This window comes from Cetorhinus maximus, chromosome 15, assembly GCF_964194155.1.
Source record: "Cetorhinus maximus chromosome 15, sCetMax3.hap1.1, whole genome shotgun sequence".
NCBI lineage: Eukaryota > Metazoa > Chordata > Chondrichthyes > Lamniformes > Cetorhinidae > Cetorhinus > Cetorhinus maximus.
The window spans coordinates 28,767,797-28,789,157 of NC_135893.1; the positions used below are offsets into that span (position 1 = coordinate 28,767,797).

At 45.3% G+C, this 21,361-nt stretch overlaps 1 protein-coding gene across 2 annotated transcripts in view; it reads right to left on the reverse strand.

The window, feature by feature from the left end:
* c15h1orf50 (chromosome 15 C1orf50 homolog) overlaps positions 1 to 21,361 on the reverse strand; it is a 65,996-nt gene that overhangs the window by 1,168 nt on the left and 43,467 nt on the right. The window contains exons 3-6 of one of the 2 annotated variants that reach the window (XR_013578907.1): positions 13,629 to 13,715; positions 7,290 to 7,421; positions 6,415 to 6,710; positions 145 to 203 (exon numbers count right to left, since the gene is read on the reverse strand). Coding sequence is in view for 1 of the 2 variants with exons in the window: in XM_078558196.1 (XP_078414322.1) it covers positions 6,495 to 6,710; positions 7,290 to 7,421; positions 13,629 to 13,715 (435 nt within the window). In the remaining variant the exon portion in view is untranslated. Of the gene's footprint in view, positions 1 to 144; positions 204 to 6,391; positions 6,711 to 7,289; positions 7,422 to 13,628; positions 13,716 to 21,361 lie in introns of those variants that run through there. The other variant, XM_078558196.1, reaches the window with a different exon arrangement.

Genomic DNA, 21,361 nt, shown 5'->3' on the forward strand with positions numbered 1-21,361 from the left:
GTGATCTTATCGAGGTGTTTAAAATGTTAAAGTCATTTGATAAGGTAGACAAAGAGAAACTGCTTCCTCTGATGGGGTAGAATTGAAACCAACTTGTGTAATTTTGTGTTGTTGTGTATCTTGGAGCCGCTATCGACAGTTTACCTTGCTGTTTGGCATCGACTGGGTTGAAGTTCTACCCTGTTCCTCCTTGTTCTCTTGAGCTTAGTGTGGGAAAGGCAAAGGAATCTTGTTAGGAAGCGCAGCAATCCTGGCATCCTTAGAGCCAGTGAAACAATGGTTTCTGATGAAATAGCTGGTTCTGCTCAGAGTAACAATTCCACAATTTCCTTTCCCAGGTTGTGCTGCAGTTTTCTGGCTTTTACTCTGAAACAGCTCAAAATGGCACAACTGAAACAAGACTTTGGTGTATTCCATCAGTTATTAGGTGGCTCCAGGCAAAGAATACTAATCTAATGCCAAATTAAGGGCAGCTCTGGGCAATGGGGACAGGGCTATTAGAAATCGCACCAAAACTGCCTGGCCTCACTTCAAGAGGCAAAGGGCATCTTCATCGTGCCAATAGTCTAGGCTGAGTTAAACCAGGCTCTAGGACTGAAGTCAGTGTCGCAACAGCCAGTGTCCGCACAAAGAGGCACTTGGACAAATAATCCTATTCGAAAAGGGTTAAAAGACAAACCCAAAATGATACACACTGGATTCAATTTGTCACACAATCAGGTCAAGCTAAATAAATACCATACGAACATATGAATTGGGAGAAGTAGACCAATTCAATCCGGACTAATATTGCAAATGGTGTGCCTGCTACCAGAAAACTTTCTTAATATTCAACTTTTTTAAATTATTCAATATTCTCGTCCACCACTAGTCCCCCAGACTCCAAAGGGACGGACACACAGTAAGATATTGGCCAACAGTGTTGCTTGCGCTCTATCTCACCAAAGCATCCACTCTTCATGTGACCCAGGGCAATAATTATTGTTGAGATATGTAGCCATTTTGGAACCAATCTCACCTCACCTTCCCACTTTGCCTGATAAGGTAGCCACTGGACAATTTACTAGTGCACGTTTGGCCCTTGCCAGGGGATGGCGGTTACTCGGAACTTCTCACAAGGGAAAGTAGCATACTCATCATTAGATGAATAAGTGCGTTACAACTATTTTCTTGAAAATAATGTCCACTCTAGCTTATTGCATGATGTCTACACACACTTTCCAGCAAGAGTCCATGGACAGCAGTCAGAATTGGTTCCCTTCGCCCAGAGTTATTGTGAGGTTAATAGCAACACCCCATACAACATCTTGAGAGGACAGAACAGAGCTGTGATTGAACCTGGGCCTTTCCTGCTTGGCTTGGCTGAGCACCACAAGCCTATGGACTTAGTGAGACGCTGGGGGAATTCCACTGGTATCTGTGATATGAGGAATGCTCTCATAGGAAGCACATGGCAGCTGTCCAGCAATGCACCAGTATATCTCATAATGCAGACTGAACAAAGGTGTGGGGTAATTTGCCAGTTGTGGCGTGAAACTGTCAGGATGAATCAATTTTGTTTTGCATTGTAGCTGTCAGATCAATTTATCGGCCTCTGTTAAACCAACGATGATAGGCCTATTTTATCATGAAGCTTCCAATCTGATGCAACAACCAGCATCGCCACTGCTGGCCTTCGAAACACGCTGTGCTAAGTCACCATGCTTGCCTCATAACATGAAGTTATATCATGGCATGGCAAGTAGGATGGAGTGGAATACCTCAAGCATGAGTCCCTGGGTATGTAATGCCATTTTTAAAAATTGAGTCACTGTACCTAATGACATTTGCCTTCTCTCCTGTATGTCCATTAGTGACTATCAGAGATTCATCGAATGGTTCCAGTACAGGAAGATGCCATTCGGCCCATCAAGTCTGTGTTTGCCCTGTGACTAGCAATTCAGCTAGTCCCACTCCCCCCCCGCCCTTTCCCTGTAACCCTGCAATTTTTTTTATCTTCAGGTACCTTATCCAATTTCTTTTTGAAAGCCCCAATTGATCCTGCCTCCACTGCACTCTTGGGCAGTGCATTCCAGATCAGTGCGTAAAAAAAGGTTCCTCATGTCACCTTTGGTTCTTATGCCAATCACGTTAAATCCTTGTCCTCTGGCTCTCAATCTCTCCGATGAAAGGAAGGGTTTCTATCTACTCTGTCTAGACTCCTCATGACTTTGAACATCTCTATCAAATCTCCTCTCAACCTTTTCTTTAAGAACAACACCAATTTCTCCAATCTATCTATGTAACTGAAGTCCCCCATCCCTGGAACCATGCTTATGAATTGTTTTACACCTTTAATAAAGCCTTCACAGCTTTCATGGAGCGTGGTGCTCAGAATCGGACACAATGATGAAATTTAATGTGTTCCCCCCCCCGTGCGTTTGGTGGTGAGGGGCGTAATTGAGCAGGAGGGTGGTGGGTGATGACCCCACCATTGTGCCACCTCTGCCCCAATTAGGCCCACGGTGGGAAGGCTCCTGAACAGCCTTCCTGCCCTGCTACCATTTAAGGGCCTTATTTCCGCCCCCCCCCCCCCCCCCACCCTGTTGCTGGTATTCACCCAGTAGCGTACAGGGTGCTTACCACTGCAGGAAGCACGAAAAACAAACACTTGGGTTGTTTATGGCATTCCGGCAGGGTGAGCAGGGCAGGGCAGAGTGGGAGGGCCTGGTATTTGCTTGTTTGAAAGCATTTGGTGCCTGATCAAGGGTCCCGGCATCAGGAAGTTGGGGGGCTGGCTGAGAACCATCCCTTGCTGCCGCCTCCACCTCCCCTCCCTCACTGCCCCGCAATCCTTGCCCTGTGATCCCTCTCACATCTGTGGCCTGGACCTCAGGTGTTGCATTACCGGCAGCAGCCACCGCCTCCCCAGTGGGGCAACATAGCAATGTAGAGCTGCCAACCTCTGATTGGCCAGCAGCTCTTGGTGGGTGGGACTTTGGGTCCTTGATCCAGGGGAAGGCCTGCTGCTGCCTGATTGGCATTTAATGGGGCAGGCTTTTCAGAAATGAGGTGACACGGGACTCTTGCCAGCTCTCCAGCCAGCAAGCACTGTTGCCTACATTAAATTCCACCTAACAGTTCACCTGATGCTCAGTTTGGGCTCTCCAGACCCCATTACACCCTTGATGCAAACATATACAAAAGAGCTAATTCCAGAAGGGAGGTGAGTGATTACCCTGAACAGCAAGGCAGAATTTCACTGAGTGTGCTATCAAGGAGCCCTGGCAAAACTGAAATCAATAGGAATCGGGGGGAAAACACCCCATTGATTGGAGTTAAACCTAACTCATAAGAAAATGGTTGTAGTTGTTGGAGAGGCACCATCTCAGTCCCAGGACATCACTTCAGGAGTTCCTCAGGGTAGTAGTGTCCTAGGCTCAACCATCTTCAGCTACCTGATCATTGACCTTCCCTCCATCATAAGGTCAGAAGTGGGGATGTTTGCTGATGATTGCACAGTGTCCAGTACAACTTAGATCCTGGAGTAGTCAGAGTCCATATGCAGCAAGACCTGGACAACATTCAGGCTTGGGCAAATAAATGGCATGTAACATGCGCATCACCTATGTGCCAGGCAATAACCATCTCCAACAAGGAAGAATATAACATTGCCCTTGTTCAACGGCATTCCCGTCGCTGAAGGTTCCACAGCAGCCTGGGGATTACCATTGAAGAGAAACTTAACTGGACCAGCCATATAAATACTGCGACTACAGAGGCAGATCAGGAGCTGGGAATTCTGTCACCTCCTGACTCCCCAAAGCCTGTAAGGCACAAATCAGGAACGTGATGGAGTGTTTCTCACCAGCCTGGATGATTGCAGCTCCTACAACATTCAAGAAACTCAATAACATCCAGAACAAAGCTGCCCGCTTGATTGGCATCTCAGCTGTCAACTTCAAACACAGTGGCAGCAGAGTGTACTGCTAGATGCACTGCAGGAACTCACCAAGGTTCCTTCAACAGCATCTTCCAAACCTGTGGCCTCTACTGCCTAGAAGGATATAGGCAGTAGACACATGGGAACACCACCACCTGCAAGTTGCCCTCCAAGTCACACACCGTCCTGATTTGGAACATTCCTTTACTGTCGCTGGGTCAAAGTCCTGGAACTCCCTCCCTAACAGCACTGTGGGTGTACCTACAGCACAGGGACTTCAGGGATTCAAGAAGGTAGCTCACCACCACCTTCTCAAGGGCAATTAAGGATGGGCAATAAATGCTGGCCTAGCCAATGATGCCCACATCCTATGAACAAATAAGAAAAATAGTATCAGGTCCACCCAGGTCAGGCTGGATGTAGAATAAGGCTTCTTCTGCTCTGTCCTCTAGGAATGTGTCCCTGATTGCCATTTTAGTGGTGAATTGGGACACACTCTACACCAATGTCCATTAGGACTACTTTGAAACTGCCCAAATTCATTTTACATAGGACCCAGCTCTGCTCCTTCTGAGGAGAAACTGCCCAATTGCAGCTGCAGGGCTGTTGTCTATGATTTCACTCTCACACTACTTTCATCTGTAACAGGCTTTTAGCAGAGAATCTTCCCTCTTCTGTTACTGGTTTTCAACACTCCAAATTTATTTCTGTTATCATGAGGATTTCAGTAAAGTAAACTGGTGGCTGTATGAAAACTTGAATCACAATGGCCACTTCACACAGCACCCAGCACTAGAGTTATAGCATTTAGCACTTCAAATCTGGGAGAGGTTGGAAGAACATTAGTCTGAATAATTGATGGCTGCAGATTTTTCATACATTTTGAGAGCAATTTGAATACAAAGAGTAGAAGTGTCAAGCTCTGCACAGAATTTAAGGAGCGGTCTCTAAAAATATTATGTTCCTATCAAAATTAGGGTGGATAGATTTTTGTTAGGTAAAGCTATTCAGGGTTGTAGAACCAAGGAGGATAGATAGAGTTAAGATACAGATCACTCACGATCTAATTAAATGGCAGAACATGCTCAAGTGGCTAACCGTTCCTGTTCCCATGTCCTTTTGAAGGGATGAATTAAGGGCATCAAGGAGCATTAAAATTCATTGGATTAAACCAGTGCTTCCCAAACTGTGGGTCGTGACCCCCAGTGGGGTATCAAGATGAGATTTTTGGGGTCGCCAAGCTCCAAGGCAGCAATGACTGCCACGGAGGTCGGACTGATTTCTGACAGCTGCGAGGCCCCTTTAAATTGTTGCAATCTTTTTCTGTTGGTAGGCATGGCCTAATGGACTATTCTCTGAGGCCCGACTGCTTTTTCAACAAAAAAAAAGCCTGTAGAAAAGTTTGGGTTTTTTTGGGAGAAACCCTGCTTTTTCATCAACACCCCCGGTGCTGAACTCCTGTTCCCCCAACCCCCCCCACGGAGTCAAGAAATAAAACCACCTACCCCCACTCAGCAACTAAGTCCTCCTCTCACCCTCCCCCGCTCAACAACTCTCGTACCCCACAAATCTTCACTCTAGGGTCACGCAGAGTCTGAGGCATTAAAATGGGGTCAAACTGGGAAAAAGTTCAGGAAGCACTGCGTTAGTAGATTGGTGCTGATGCATGTGCTTGACAGGGTAGACACTGAGGTTGTTTCCCCCTGACTGGGGAATCCAGAATATGGTGGCACCGTCTCAGGATAAGGGGCTGATCACTTAGGGACTGAAGTGAGGAGAAATGTTTTTCAATCAAAGGGTTGTGAATCTTTGGAATACCCCAGAGGGTTGTGGATGCTCCATCGTTGAATATATTTAAGTCGGAGTTAGAACAGGTTTTGGGTCTCTGAGAGGGAATCAAGAAATGTGAGGAGTTGACAGAAAAGTAGAGTCGGGGCTGAAGGTCAGCCATAATCATATTGAATGGCAGATCAGGCTCGAGGGGCCGTATGGTTTAACTCCTGCCCATACTTCTTATGATCTTATTAAATAAACTTGGTTATGATGGTGATGTCCTTTAAATAAGTTAATCATAACCCAGTCACTAGTTACAATATTCAAAGAGCAGGCAAATGCAATATAACTCAAGGGTTACTTAGTCCAATTTGCTGAATTTCCTCCATGGGATTCCCAGATGATTGTAAATATGAGTGTTGATTGGCAACAAGTGGGAAGGTGAAATCTTCCCTTTTTAGCCTAGTGTTTGCTGTTGCTGATGTTAGCGGACAAATGCTTGTTGTGATCTGATGCTACTCCCTAGTGTATTATTTTATGCAGGTGCCATCCCATTTAAAATAAATAGAAAACCGTCTACCATCTGCGGTAAACAGGAGGAAAGTCATATGAACACGTCAAGTGTTTGTCTACTGTTAGAGCGCACAATCATTCCTAGGCTGTGTTGCAAATGAGAAGACGGGAAGCACAAACTGCAAAGGTTCAAGCAGGAAACAAACTTTTAAAATGATCCCGTGTGGTCATCAGGAAACTTGGCATTTTCCGGAATCAAAGCTTTCTTTTCAGGACGTGTAGAATGCTAGAGACTGTTCTTGCTGGCAGGTAATAACATTGGGTAAAGCCCCCGGAAGTTGGGCTCTGTGCTCTGTGGCAGTGTCTGCTGTTGGGTCAGGAGTTTATCGATGAGACTGATTTCTGAATCTCTTTTCTCAATCTCCTCGTACGGTGTCCATGACATGTCATGCTGCAGCTTGTATGCACCACGGAACTCATGTGGGCAGCTCTGTCCCCACTCCTAGGATGAATAGCGAGAAACAACAGACTTAATAAAAAAAAGATTTGAACACATAGCAATTTTCACGACCTCGGGTCACTTTATAGCCAGTACTTTCAAAGCGTAGTTAATTGGGGTAATGTAAGGAAATGTAGCACGAGAAAGGTCCCACAAATGGCCATTTGGTAATGACCTGTTTTAGTGACATTGGCTGAGTGACAAATATTGGCCACGACACCAAGGATAATTCCGTTCTTCAAGTATTACCATGGGATCTTTTATGTCCACCTGAGGGAGCAGATGGGGCCTCAATTTAACATCTCATTTGAAAGATGGCACTCCTAATGCTTTCAATCCTGTACTGAAGTGGCAGCCCATATTATGTGCTCAAGACTCTGGAGTGGGAATTGAATCCACAAGTTTCTGACTCAGAGACGAGAGTGCTACTGACTGAGCCACAGTCAGGACCTACCGAGCCTGCATGGTTCAGTGAACAAACCAAGTTCCTGATCTTTCCCAAACTACATCACAGTGCAGCTGCAATGAATCGGGATCTCCTTTCATTTATTGAGGACTTGGAAATGTTTAAATCCCACTGACCTTTGGAGAAAGGATGGAGAAGTATTCCTGCCCAGAGTCCCGTCTGTACATGAAATACACAGTGCCAGGCTTCTTCACAACATTGCAGGCAACGTGATGGAGATCTGCATCCCTCTTGGCCTCTTCCAGGACCTGAACAGAGCATGTGGAGAAATTACACAGAATAAGATCATTAAGGGGCAGCACTATGTATAATGATGGCACCAACAATAGCGTTCTGGGGAAACCCTGGGCAAAATTCTTTTAATTTTAAGAGCGAATGTCAATGAAACTGACGTTTTCTAATTTGACAAAGAAGATGAAGAAGGTAATCTGGCTAATTTAACCTTTCACCCTTCAACATTTAATGGCATCAGTTCTTATCCATTGCTCCTTTAGCATTGTTGAATCCTGGCTGCTTGCTGCAGTGTAAGCGGCATATTATAGAAAACATGATGACGTGAAGCAGTTTTGGCTTCACAAGGACACAAATTTTGTAATCCATTTGGGGTATGGAGTCACTCAAAATGCACTTAGCCAAGAGGTAAGAGAGCTGCCCTGGGTAATACTGTCACACCTCTTGTAGGAGAGTTTAATTCTCATGATATGGGCATCATTGGCAAGGCTAGCATTTGTTTATTGGCCTTCTCTAGTTGCCCGTGAGAAGGTGGTGGTGATCTGCCTTCAGGAACCGCTCCAGCCCACAAACTGGAGATACTGCCATAGAACTGTTCGGGATGGAGTTCCAAGATTTTGAACCAGCAATGCTGAAGGGATAGTCAAAACATGTCCAAGTCGTGATTGTGCGAGACTTAGAAGGGAACGTAGAGATGGCGGAGTTCCTGTGCCTTTGGTGCCCTTGTTCTTCGAGATGATGTAGGTTGCAGGTTTGGGAGGTGCTGCCAAAGGCGCCTTGACAAGTTGCTACTGTGCACCTTGTAGATCGGGGATTCTCAACCGGCATCCACAGGAAGTCTTCAACAGGTCCACCAAAATAGCATCTTTCAAGCACAAAATCTTTTTTAAAAATTCTATTATGCGATAAAAATTCAGCTTTGGTATCCTGGCATGTACCGGAAGCATGGTTCTTGAAATCACACACTCGCAGCTTAGGCAAAGCATAAAAAGACAGAGAGAAGCAGAAAGAGACGTGACACTAAGAGACGTGACACTGCCACCGCTGCTGATGGTGGAGAAGAGGATGCATGACCCCTCGCCTCCCCTAAATCTGGTCCTGACCAACGACAGTGGGTTCTATCCCTGGCAAGCCACACCCTCTTACCGCTGGGTAAACAGAGCAACAGGTCGGTCGTACTTCATGTCCCTTTTCTGGGGAAACGTGCCAAGAATTCAGCAAAGAGTGTCAGGAAATGTTCAGTTGACTTCATCTTTTGCTCTTTCAGGTAGCTGAGCTCTGAGTCTTTCATGTCAGCATCTTACAGAGTCACACATGGCACGGGTGGCAGATCAGACTCCCCGTTGTCATTGCCACTGTCCTGGGAACTCACGATGCCGGGGTCAGAGTCCAAAGGAATATCACTCACATGAGGTGCGGACAGCCATGAAAGCTGACTTTTTTAAAGATATGAAGTACTCCATTTGCATTAGAAAGTGAGCTTGGAGCTTAGCTGCACATAGTGCACAGTGATCCGTCTGATTTTCAATTGTGGGATCTTGCTGTGTATGAATTTGTTCCTGATTTTTGCCATGTAACAGGAACCAGTGGTAAGTTTCACATTAGGTCCAACAAAAATAAATAATAAATATATATGCGTAACTGCATAATGATTACTTACATTTGCATTTGTGTTTTGGGGTCCATTTTTATGACACAGGAGCAGAAGGGTCTCAGAATCAAGAGGCTCGAGACCCCCCGAGAAACACAAAGCCACCACGACAATGGAGGAAATAGTTGTTTAAGGTGTACAGACATTCAGCCATTTTAACACACATAAAGAAAGCATTTCGAGTAAGATTTTGGTCATGTGCTGTTGACCACAACAAGCCTGATATTCTATGACTGTAACTCAAAAATCAGCAGCTCTTCCAGCAACTAAAGACTAACAGCAACATTCAATACAACTAAATCTCCACAGATGTCTCTCGAGACAGAGCAACATCTTGCACTTGTATAATGTCTTTAATGCGATTAAATGTCCCAAGACAATTTACAGGATTGCAAAGCAGGCAAACATTGACACAGAGTCAAAGAAGGACAAGGAATAGGTTTTACATGAAGCCTTAAGGGCGGAGAGAGAGGTGGGGAGGTGAAGAGGCTTGGGGAAGGAATTCAGAGTTTAGGGCCTAGATGACTGAAGGCATGGTGGCCAATGGGGGAAAACACCAGAGACAAACGTAACTGATGCCTTTAGCAAGCCTGAAGGTCAGATATCATCAATTTGTTCTGGATTACAGCAGTCTGAGAGCTCGTCCCACCCTGTCCCTGCGGCCCAGCCATTGTTGAGCCTGAACTACAGTAAAACACACTGACACTGGGGAGAGCAACAACCAGGAAATTAAAATTAAGGTTGTGATCCCTGCAATCCAAATGTTCCCCAGTTTCATCTGGCAATGTAAACAAAGTGAATTCAGAATGCCATAACATATACAAAAATACACAGTTAATGCGATTATAGATTAAGTCTTTGAGGTGGTTTTCTAATTCGGTTAGAGTGACGCAGCTCTAAGGCTTGAGATCCTTCCATTGGATCGACTTGATCAGGAACTGCAGCATCAGGGACATCCTTAGACAATGGCAGTTCAGAATTATTTACTTCAACAGAGACATTAGGCATATCTATTCTATGTCGATCTGGCATCTCAGGGATCAAAGGTTCGACTTCGATTTCAGGTGGAGTAACTGGTTGTTAGAGTGTCTCTCTATTTCTTAGATGATCCACATGTTTTCGAACAATCTGGTTTTCCAATTCCACTTGGTATGACAAAATTCAGAGACAATTATACCAGAAACCCATCTAGGTCCATTTCTAAAATTTCGCACAAAAACTGTCTCTCCCACATTAAATCTTCGATATTCCTTCGGGTAATTTATTAATTTCTGTTTTAAAAGTTTGTACTGCTCTTTCTGCTAGCCCATTGGATGAGGGATGATATGGTGCTGTTTTGATATGTTTAATCCTATTTAAGTTCATGAATCTCTGGAATTCCATACTAGTGAAAGCAGTGCCAATATCCGAAACGATGACTTCTGGTAGGCCATGTACACCAAAACATCGGCACAGCTTTTCAATATTTGCACACGATGTTGGTGACCTAACTTCATACACGCCCATCCACTTAGAATGTGCGTCGATGATCAATAAAAACATGGTACCTAAAAATGGGCCTACATAGTCTATATGTAGTCTAACCCAAGATTGACCAGGCCACTCCCATGGATGCAGTGGAGCTGAAACGGGCGACTTCTGTTGTTGTTGACACTGGACACCGTGTTTAACATTTTTTTCTATATCACTGTCTATACCTGGCCACCAGATGCAGCTTTGCACAAGCATCTTCATCTTCGATATGCCTGGATGCGCACTGTGAAGCTCTGTCAAGAGTGGTTCCCTTCCTTGCGAAGGGATGACGATTCTTGACCTCCCAACAAGATTCCATCTTGACAACTTAATTAAAGTTTATGGGCATAGAATGGTTTTAACTCTTCAGAGACTTGTACATTCGACCATTCTTGCAATACCTGTTCTCGGACTCTTGATAAAATTGGATCTCGGTTTGTCCAATTCCTTATCTGCTTCACACAGACCTGCGAAGAGTCCAGGAAATTCAACACAAGTGCAACTGCTTGAGACACTGGAGCATGTATAATGCTATCTGGCAAAGGAAGATGACTGATGACTGCATTTGTTATATGCACACCTGGAGGGTGCATAAAGACGTACTCATATGTCGACAAAATTAAAGCCCATCGTTGAATTCTGGCAGAGGCTATCGGTGGAATTGCTTTATCTTCACTGAATAAACACATTAGTGGCTTGTGATCTGACACTATGGAGAAATGTCGACCATGCAGATATTGATGGAATTTCTTTGCTCCAAATAATACGGATAAACCTTCTTTTTCAAGTTGTGAGTAAACCTTCTCGGCTGCAGAGAGGGTTCTGGAGACACAGCCTATTGGCCTTTCGGGTTTGATTTCTGTCTTTTTCTTGTGCTTGCTGCAGAGATTTGTCCCGTCCTTCATTTTAATTTTACAGTCGGCCAAATTTCTCTCTGGTGAAATCTTAACTTGGTTAATTTTTGGGCTGAGCTACCCATGGCTTCACCACCCACTCACATCTTAGAAAGCTCTGTGATTTTTCTTTCTTATGCCTCTTTTGTCTCAATCAACTGATACTTCAGTTCTTCTGTCTCCTTTTTGAGACTTGTGTGAAGCTATTTCTGGTGGCCAGGTATAGACAGTGATATACAAAAAATGGTTAAACACTGTCTCCAGTGTTTCCTCCTGGAACATTGAACATTATTGAGTTTTTCTGCCACTGTTTCTTCAGTTGGTTCAGAGTGGCATTGTATTCATTTAGCTTCTTTGCATGATTTTCCCGTGGAACCAACTCTGACCTGAGGGACCCTTGTATCCTGCGAAGGTCCTTTGGTTCTCTTGTCTCATTCCAAAAGACACCATCATGTTCCCTTATCAAAGCAGGATTTCTTCTTGTTCTGACTTGAAAAATTTCTGGCCAGCTGAGCTTAATTTCTTTTAACCAATCGCGGCCCAGATGGCTAAATCTTTCACCGGTTACAACAATCACTGGCAGCTGGGAGACTGCCTGTTGCCTGTAGGATACAGGTACAGAGGCGATGCCTTTTACCTGTACTGCCTGTCCAGTGTATGTCTTCAGCTAAGCCCGTGGTTTGTTCCAGATTCAGTGGCTGGGTACCTTCATTTAGGTATTTAAATGTGTGTTCTCCCACCACTGTGGTCGAGGCTCCTGTGGCAACTTCTATGACTAAAGGCTTTCCATTTACTTGAAGGGTGACGGTAATTGGTTCAGTTTTTACTGCTTTGACATTGTGTAGGGAATAGATATCAGTATCAGTAGCTTCTGGTTCAGTTATATTGTGCACTTCAATCATCTTGGTCTGCTGTCTGAATGGCTGTCTTGATTTCACCGTGCACTGCTTTATAACCTGCCCTTTTTTGTGACAGTAGTGGAATTCTGCCTCTTTAAATCTGCAGATTTCCGGTACATGGTTACCTCCACATCAGTAACAAATTAATTTCTGAATCACTAGTGAAATGCTTCCAGTATTCCTTTTTGTTTTTTGAGCGGCAGAAACTGTTTCCCGCTTCGCGCTTGTCTCCCTGGTTTTGAGCCACGCCCGGTGGTATGTTCCCACCCCAACTGAAGAACGGCGCCATGTTGCACACTCTGCAAAGCCTGCAAGTCCCTCTCAGCACTCTCCATTGCTAGCGCTATTTCCATGGTGTACTTAAGGTTAATACTAACTTCTGCAAGTAAACGGCGCTGAATGGCATCATCGAGTACACTGCACACCAAACAATCTCGCAACATGTCATTGAGTTTATCTCCGAAATCGCAGTGCTCAGTCAACTGTTTTAACTTCGCCATATACCTTGCGATTGACTCACCCAGGGCCCTTACTCTAGAGTTGAGCTTGAATCTTTGCACAATCACCAATGGCTTAGGCTAAAAATGCGTCTTCACAAGGTCTAATAGCTCATTAAAAGATTTAGAACTGGGCACGTTCAGGGCCATCACTCTACAGATGAGGTTATATGTCTTGCTCCCGCAGACACTTAGAAGAATTGCTTTCTGCTTCCCCTCTGCTGTAATTTCATTCGTCACAAACTAGAAACCTAGGCGCTCTATGTACTGGCTCCAGTCTTCCATGGACGTGTCATAAGGGTCCATTGGCATAAGTGGCATGACTGGTGAGTATACTTTTCTTTCTTCCCTTAAAAAGTGAAATACTCACATTCGCGATGCGAGGTGCAGTGTCAGAGCTATTTATCCTCATCACCAATTAAAATAAACTCGGTATACCGGACAGGTTTCTTGTTAGAAACAGTGAACTTTATTTACAGAGCTCCTGATGAAGCAACATGCTTGAACCGGGTCCACGACTAGAAAGCTCCACCCCCAAGATTACCTGTGCTTAGGGCTGATTCGTCTGTACAGTCACATGATCCCCAAAACAGTTTGAACATGAAAGGTTTTACTTACAATCGCTACAGCATCTGTCAGCCAGAGTAAGGCCAGCTGAGACCTGGGAACCAGGCCACCCCACAGTGAGGTTGACGACCTAGGGAAGTGGGAGGAGGCCAAAAAGAAGAAGACAGAGAGGGAAGATGATACAGAACTTGAGGATTCCTCATACCTTTCTCGCTTTCTCCTGGAGGTACTGGATTTGCTCAGCGATCACAGTCAGTCTATTACAGGCATTGGCACGAACAAATTCATCTGCCTGGGAAATATAAGTTCTTCAATTTAATGCAGCTTGATAATTAAACATGCCCCCCATTGATCTGCCAGTCAGATCACGTGATAGTGATCCCACTGCCTGGAATCCAACCCTTACTTTGTCCATAATCACATACACAGGAACAACAGGAGGCCATTCAGCCCCTCAAACCTGTACTGCCATTTGATTGGATCTGTAACTTAACTTCGTCTACCCATCTTGGTTCCATAACCCTTAATACCTTTGCCTAATAAAAATATAACAATCATAGTCTTGAAATTCTCAATTAACCTCAACAGCCTTATAGGACAGAGTTCCAAATTTCTATAGCCCTTTGTGTGAAGAAGTGCTTCTCAACATCACCCATACATGGCCTCATTTTATGGTTATTTTCCAGGTTGTAAAATGGAATACTTTTCCATGCACTGGAGGCACCCAATTAATTCCCTTCACCACTGGGGTTTATGTAAACACGGATTTGACATTTAAGAAATACTGGCCAACTCCCCCCACGAGTCAGTGGCCAAATGTCAGTCTGGAGTTAACGGATCTGAACCAGGGCATGAATTAAGCTGCTGCAATCGGCCTCAGTGTTCCTGGGCTTTGGACAGGGTGTGGGGAAGAAAAATAGAATCAGCTGACCAGTCCTGATCAAAATCCTGCTGGAGAATACATGCCTGGACGATAGGATCTAGCTGGGCTGCTCTGTAATATCTTGTAGCACTGTCAGTGCAGGCTCACACATGAAGAGTGGATAAGATGCTAGAGGGCAGCTGGAAGCCAACGCAGCTGCAGCTGAAGAAGAGTCATATTGGACCCGAAACGTTAACTCTTGTTTCTCCCTCCACACACGCTGCCAGACTGGCTCAGTTTTTCCAGCACTTTCCGTTTTTGTTTCAGCTGCACGCTTGCTCTGGTGAGGGTCGGTTCGCCGCTGGGGGAATTTCGAAAAGTTTTTTTTTTTAAACTTTTGCAACTGCAGACAAGTGAAGTCAAAAGCTGACTGGAAAGCACCCAAAATGCAAACGGGGCCTATGTTGAAAGCTCCAACTGCTTCGCACGAAGCAGGAAGAGGTAAGGTGCAATTCAGAAACAGCAGTGGGAGATACGATCAGTCATGAGGGATAGACCGGAAAGAATTTGATGTTGCTGTTGATGCAGGTTCAATCTCATTTTAAGAGGGAATTAAATTTGCGTTTGAAACTGAAGATGTATTAAATGTTGGAGGAAACAAGCAGGAAGTTGTGAATAGAGAAGGTAGCTCTGGGGTGTAGCCAGCCAAAATAGGCTGTGGTGGGGTACAGTAGTGTGGTGGTTATGTTACTGGGCCAGTAACCCAATGACTGGCCAATGTGAGCCAGAAAACTTGAGTTTATGTCCCGCGGGATCCGATAATACAAAAGCTGATATCAAGAGCATGATGCTGTCAGACTGTCATTAAAAACCCAACTGCCTTTTTAGGGAAGGAAACCTGTCTGCTCAGCGAGGTGATTTATGCATGACGCCAATGAATGTGAACTGCCCTGTGAAGTGGCCTAGCAAGCCATTCAGTTGTCCCAGCTACCAGGGGCTGAAGAAGGCAGCCCACCACCACTTTTTCAGGGCAACTAGTGAAGGGCATTAAATTATGGCCTTTCCTGTGAAGACCAGATCACAAAATTAAATTTTTATAAAAAGACCGAATATCCCTGCTCTATGAAAAAAGGACAGCTCTTTGTTAGTAAATACTCATGTCCAAAAATGTCAGAAACACGCAGGCTGCAGCAGGATTATGTGCCAGTTTAACAAGAGAAACAGCAATTGCTGCTACTCTATCGGTTATTAATAGACAACAGCCAAAGACGCTGCTGTGGGCCACAAACCAGAAAACAAGTACTGGGCAGAGCCAGAGTACCTTCATCCAGTGATAGGCAAAAGGCTGACCACAATGGTGGCTGTCATTACAGTCGGTTGGTTCGAAACCAGGAAGAACACCAGGGTTTCAAAACCTGTACCGTTTAGCAATCAAATCACTTTTAACTAAACTGCCAATCATACAAGCAATTACAAGACAAGAACCTTCTGTTTCTTGACTATAGATTCACAGAAACACCAATATTACCGCATCGCTTCCTCAAATAAAATAAACTTTTACCGTAAGAAATAGGAGCAGGAGTAAGTCAATCAGCACTTTGAGCCACCTCTTTACAATCATGGCTGATCTTGCAGTTCAACTCCAATTTACTGCACTATCCTATATCCCTTAAATCCCTTAGTATCCAAACATCTATCGATCTCTGTCTTGAATATACTCAACAACTGAGCACCTACAGCTCTGCAGGGTAGAGAATTCCAAAGAGTCACAAGCCTTTGAATGAAGAAATTTCTCCTCATCTCAGCCCTAACTGGCTGACCCCTTATCTTGAGACACCCCTGGTTCTAGACACACCAGCCAGGAGAAGCATTCTCCCAGTATCTACCCTGTCAGACCCTTTAAAACTTTTTATATGTTTCAATGAGATCACTTCCCATTCTTCTAAATTCTGGGGATGATAGGCCTAGTCTACTCCATCCATGATGTCAAAATCTAGATCACCTATAAAACCCAAATGTTTCAGCACTAACAGTTTAAAGGTACCAGCAGGTTAATTATTTTGTGGTTTCCCATTATTCTACCACTCCTTGGATTGCTTGTGCGGGGGCGGGCGCGAGCAGACCCGATCGGCTCCCCCGATTGGCTGCGCGCTGCCATTTCACATGGGCGGGCCAATTAAGGCCCGCCCAGCGTGACGCACACCCGGAAGTGCTGAGCGCTCCCTGTGCGGGCGAAAGAGCACAGAAATCTCCCGGAGGCAGCTCCGTGCTTCAGGGAGATTAAATGCAGTTGTAAAGTTGGGAAAAAAAGAAATAATAAAATTATTTAGACATGTCCCTGCACGTGAAACTGTCACATGAGCTGGGACATGTGCATTCATTTCAATCAAAATTTTTTGAGAAAATTTAAAATCATTCATGAAATCTCATCCCGCCCGTGGATGAGGTTCCATGAAAAATGCAAAGGCCGCCTGGGCTCTTCGCCTGCCCGCCAGCCTTAAGGTTGGACGGGCAGCTCTGTTAATTATTTTAATTGTTAGTTAAATGGCCTTAATAGGCCTTTGACAGTTCGGCAGGCATGCAGCCAACTCGGCTGCGCACCCGCTAAACTGAAAATCTAAATGACGCGGTGACATCGGGACGCACGCCCGACATCATTTTACACCTCGGCAAGCGGACCCCGCCCCCCCTCGCCGAGCCAAAGATTCTCCCCCTTGTTGAAAAACCTCTTCTCTTCCCCCCAAATCAAATCACAATTGCAGGACTGTTGTAATGAGGAAACAGCATGGCAGGTACTTAGAAAGATATCGAATGGGACGTCTTCTTGATCCCAAGCTATCCAGTAGCATTGTGACTGGCTATTGTCTTGAGGTCATGCCCTTTTATTTTTGAAAATATGATTTTTTTAACTTTCAACTGACTGGAAATTTTGCAATTTGAAATGAGACAGAACAAACTACTCAGAAATGCAAGGCCACATTCCCAGGTGAAGGTGAAAAAAAACACAAACCATCCTCGGGGGAGTGTGAAGAGAGAGACAATCTTCTACAATTCAGAGACCCATCAAAACTTGCCATTGTCCAAGGAAAAGACATTAAAAATGCAAATTACTGGATATTGAAACAATGGCTGCCACACAGGCACACCCAAAATCTCTTGGGGCGGCATTTTCCCCCTGACCGGGGCGGGGGGGAGGGGGGGGGGGATGTGCGGGAGTGGGCGCGGGTGGGCGAGTTCCCGATCGGCGCCCCCAGTCAGGGGCGCGCTGCCATTTTATGTGGGCGGGCCGCCCAGCGTGATGTCCGCTTGGAAGTGCTATGCGCTCCCTGTGCAGGCGGGGGGGGGGAGATTCCCTCAGCTGGGAGGGCGCTCTTTTGTGCATGTGCACGAAGGAGCACACTCACCTCTCTGAGGCAAAGTGCCGCCTCAGGGAGATCGGTGGAAGTTCTAAAAATTTTTGGAAGGATGGAAAAAATATTCCTGACATGTCCCCTCATGTGACGCTGTCACATGAGCTGGGACATGTCAATTTCTTTTATGTAAACATTTTATACACGTTTTAAATCCCTCCTGAAACCTCATCCCGCCCGTGGATGAGGTTTCGTGCTTTTTCTGAAGGCCGCCTGGGCTCCCGGCCTGCCTGCCAACCTTAAGGTTGGACGGGCAGGTCCGTTAATTGGTTCAATTTCTTTTTTAAAGGCCTTAAGTGGCTGCCGAAATGAAGATCTAAATGATGCGGGTTGACATCGGGACGCACGCCTGACGTCACCCCGTGTTATTTTACACGTCAGCAAGTGGGCCCCACCCCCTGCTCGCCGACCGGAAGATGCAGCCATTGAAAATACATAATGGGCGAGGTATTTGGCAAGACTGCCAACCACTACAGAGTGAGACTGCAAAAAGGACTTCAGTTGAAAAGACAGGCCGTAAGAGGTTCTGTCTGTCCCTCTCTCTCTGTTGGAACAAGTGTATTGCCTGTTTTGGGAGCCAACATACCAGAAATCTACCAGCAAACCGAGATCTTGTAATAAGTACAACATCTTCTATGGGCTGAATTTTCACCTCATTGGGGAAAGTTGATGGGCGGGCGCATGCGGGTGCTTTTCCAATCAGCGCCTGTGATTGGGGGCGCGGTGCCATTTTATGTGGGCGTGCTATGCCCTCCCTGTGCGGGGGGGGGTAATCCCAAAATCGAGAGTGCGCTCTTTTGCGCATGCGCATGAAAGAGCGCACTCATCTCCCTGAGGCTAAGCGCAGCCTCAGGAAGATCAGCTCTAAATGTTAAAAACCAAAAAATAGAAAAATAAAATTTCCCTCACATGTCCCTTCATGTGACAATGTCACATGAGTTGGGACATGTCCATAATTTTTACAAAAACTTTATTAAAATTTTTTAAGACCTACATGAAGCCTCATCCCGCCGGTGGATGAGGTTTGATGCTTTTTCTAATTCCCGCCGGGGTTCCTGGCGGGAATTAGATTAAGATTGGACGGGCAGGTCCTTTAATTACTTAATTGACTCTGTCAATGGCCTCAATTGGCCATTGACAGGTCGGCGGGCGCACAGCTGATTTCGCTGCGCCCCTGTCTACCTGAACATTTAAATGGGGCGAGGGAGTTCTGCCCAACGTCACCGCACGTCATTTTACGCATGGGCGAGCAGGCCCCGCCCCCGCTCGCTGACGTGTAAAATCCTGCCCTACATCTGACCGCATCCACAAAATCAGCTAATTCAAATGGACCACAACATTTAAAAATCTACCCTTCAAGGATGATCGAAGGACACTTAGCCGTGTATTCTTTTACCTTCTTTTTATTGGACTCTAATTCTCTTCCTTATCTCTGATACATGTGTATGTACATGTGTGTGTATGTGTGTACGTGTGTGCATGCGAGAGAGGGAGATGTCGCATTTTTATTATTTTGCTCAGATTTAGGGGTTGATAAATTTGCTCTTTCTTTGACTCAAGAAAACTTTGTTTGATTGGCTCCTTATTGCTCACAGCTTAAATAATTAAATACATTTTGATTTGGAAAAGGTATATCCTTAGGAAAAAGAATCCAAAACCTTTGTGGTGACCAACTGAGGAGTTGGAACAGAGGAGAGCCAGTTCACCTCTTCTCACCTGGTTGTGACACTATGAAACATACTGGACACATTATGCATTTTGGTTCAAATTAGAGGAAAATGAGCAAATATTGTGCTTCCTAACCTCTGTGTGTAGTGCTCTTCCCTGTCAGTTAGGTGATTGTGGATTCAAACTCTACTGTAATTCTTGAATGTATGATTTAGATTGACACTTTTGTGAAGTACTGAGAGAGTGCTGCATTATCAGAGGTGCTGTCTTTCAGGTGAGATGTTAAACCGAGGCCCAGTCTGCCCCTTGTGAGCTAAATGCAACACAGGGTTAGTTGAAAAGCCTGAAGTTCTCCCAGTTTTCTGGTCAACACAGCTTTTTAACCAACGTTAAATTGACTGGCTAAGGGTACCCACATGGGCCCCAGTTATGCCTGTCTCTTTATGGGGTATGTGGAACATTCCTTGTTCTAGTCCTACTCCGGCCCTCTCCCTCTCAACCGTGTCCGGCCCATCTCCCGCGCATCCGCCCTCACACCTTCCTCTCCCTCCCAGAACCATGATAGGGTTCCCCTTGTCCTCACTTATCACCCCATCAGTCTTCTCATTCAAAGGATCATCCTCTGCCATTTCTGCCAACTCTAGCATGATGCCACCACCAAACACTTCTTCCCTTCACCCCCCCGGCGGCATTCCGCAGGGATCATTCCCTCCGGGACACCCTGGTCCACTCCTCCATCACCCCCTACACCTCAACCCCCTCCCACGGTACCTTCCCATGCAACCGCAGAAGGTGCAACACCTGCCCCTTTACTTCCCTCCTCCTCACCATCCAAGGGCCCAAACATTCCTTTCAAGTGAAGCAGCATTTCACTTGCACTTCCCTCAATTTAGTCTACTGCATTTGCTGCTCCCAATGAAGTTTCCTCTACATTGGAGAGACCAAACGCAGACTGGGTGACTGCTTTGCGGAACACCTTCGGTCTGTCCGCAAGCATGACCCTGACCTCCCTGTCGCCTATCATTTCAACATGCCACCCTGCTCTCATGCCCACATGTCCGTCCTTGGCCTGCTGCAATGTTCCAGTGAAGCTCAACGCAAACTGGAGGAACAGCACCTCATCTTCCGACTAGGCACTTAACAGCCTTCCGGACTGAATATTGAGTTCAACAATTTTAGATCATGAACTCTCTCCTCCATCCCCACCCCCCTTCCGATCCCCCTTTTTTTCTAATAATTTATATATAATTTTCTTTTCCCACCTATTTCCATTATTTTTAAGCGTATTTCCATCCATTGTTTTATCTCTACCTTTTAGCCTATTTTGATCCCTTCCCCCCACCCCACCCCCACTAGGGCTATCTGTACCTTGCTGGTCCTGATTTCTACCCTTAATGTCACCTATTAGCACATTTCTTAGATAATATCACCACCGTCAACACCTCTTTTCCCTTTTGTCTATGATATCTTTTGGCAATCTCCACCTATCACTGGCCCTCTATCCAGCTCTGCCTGTCCCACCCCCCCTTAAACCAGATTATATTTCACCTCTCTTCTATTTTTCCTTAGTTCTGTTGAAGAGTCATACGGATTCGAAACGTTAACTGTGTTCCTCTCCGCAGATGCTGTCAGACCTGCTGAGTTTTTCCAGGTATTTTTATTTTTGTTTTTGTATTAAATTGACTGGTCCTACTTTACACCAGTGACTACATTTCAAAAGTAATTGGCTGTAAAATGCCTGAAATCGTGAAAGACAACGTATAAATGGAAGTCTTTCTTTTTTTTGAATGTAATTCGCTGGTTATGGGACTTGGCGGTGTACAAATTGGCTCATGTATTTGCCTATCCAACCTTCACTGTACGCCTCACACTTTGGGATGTTCTGCACACATGATAAAGGAAGTTCATGTTCTTTTCTTTCTCTGCGTGATCAGACCTGATCCGCATGATTGCAAAGTGAGAAAAAGAGGTTTCACTTCTGTTTAAAAAGCTGTTTCA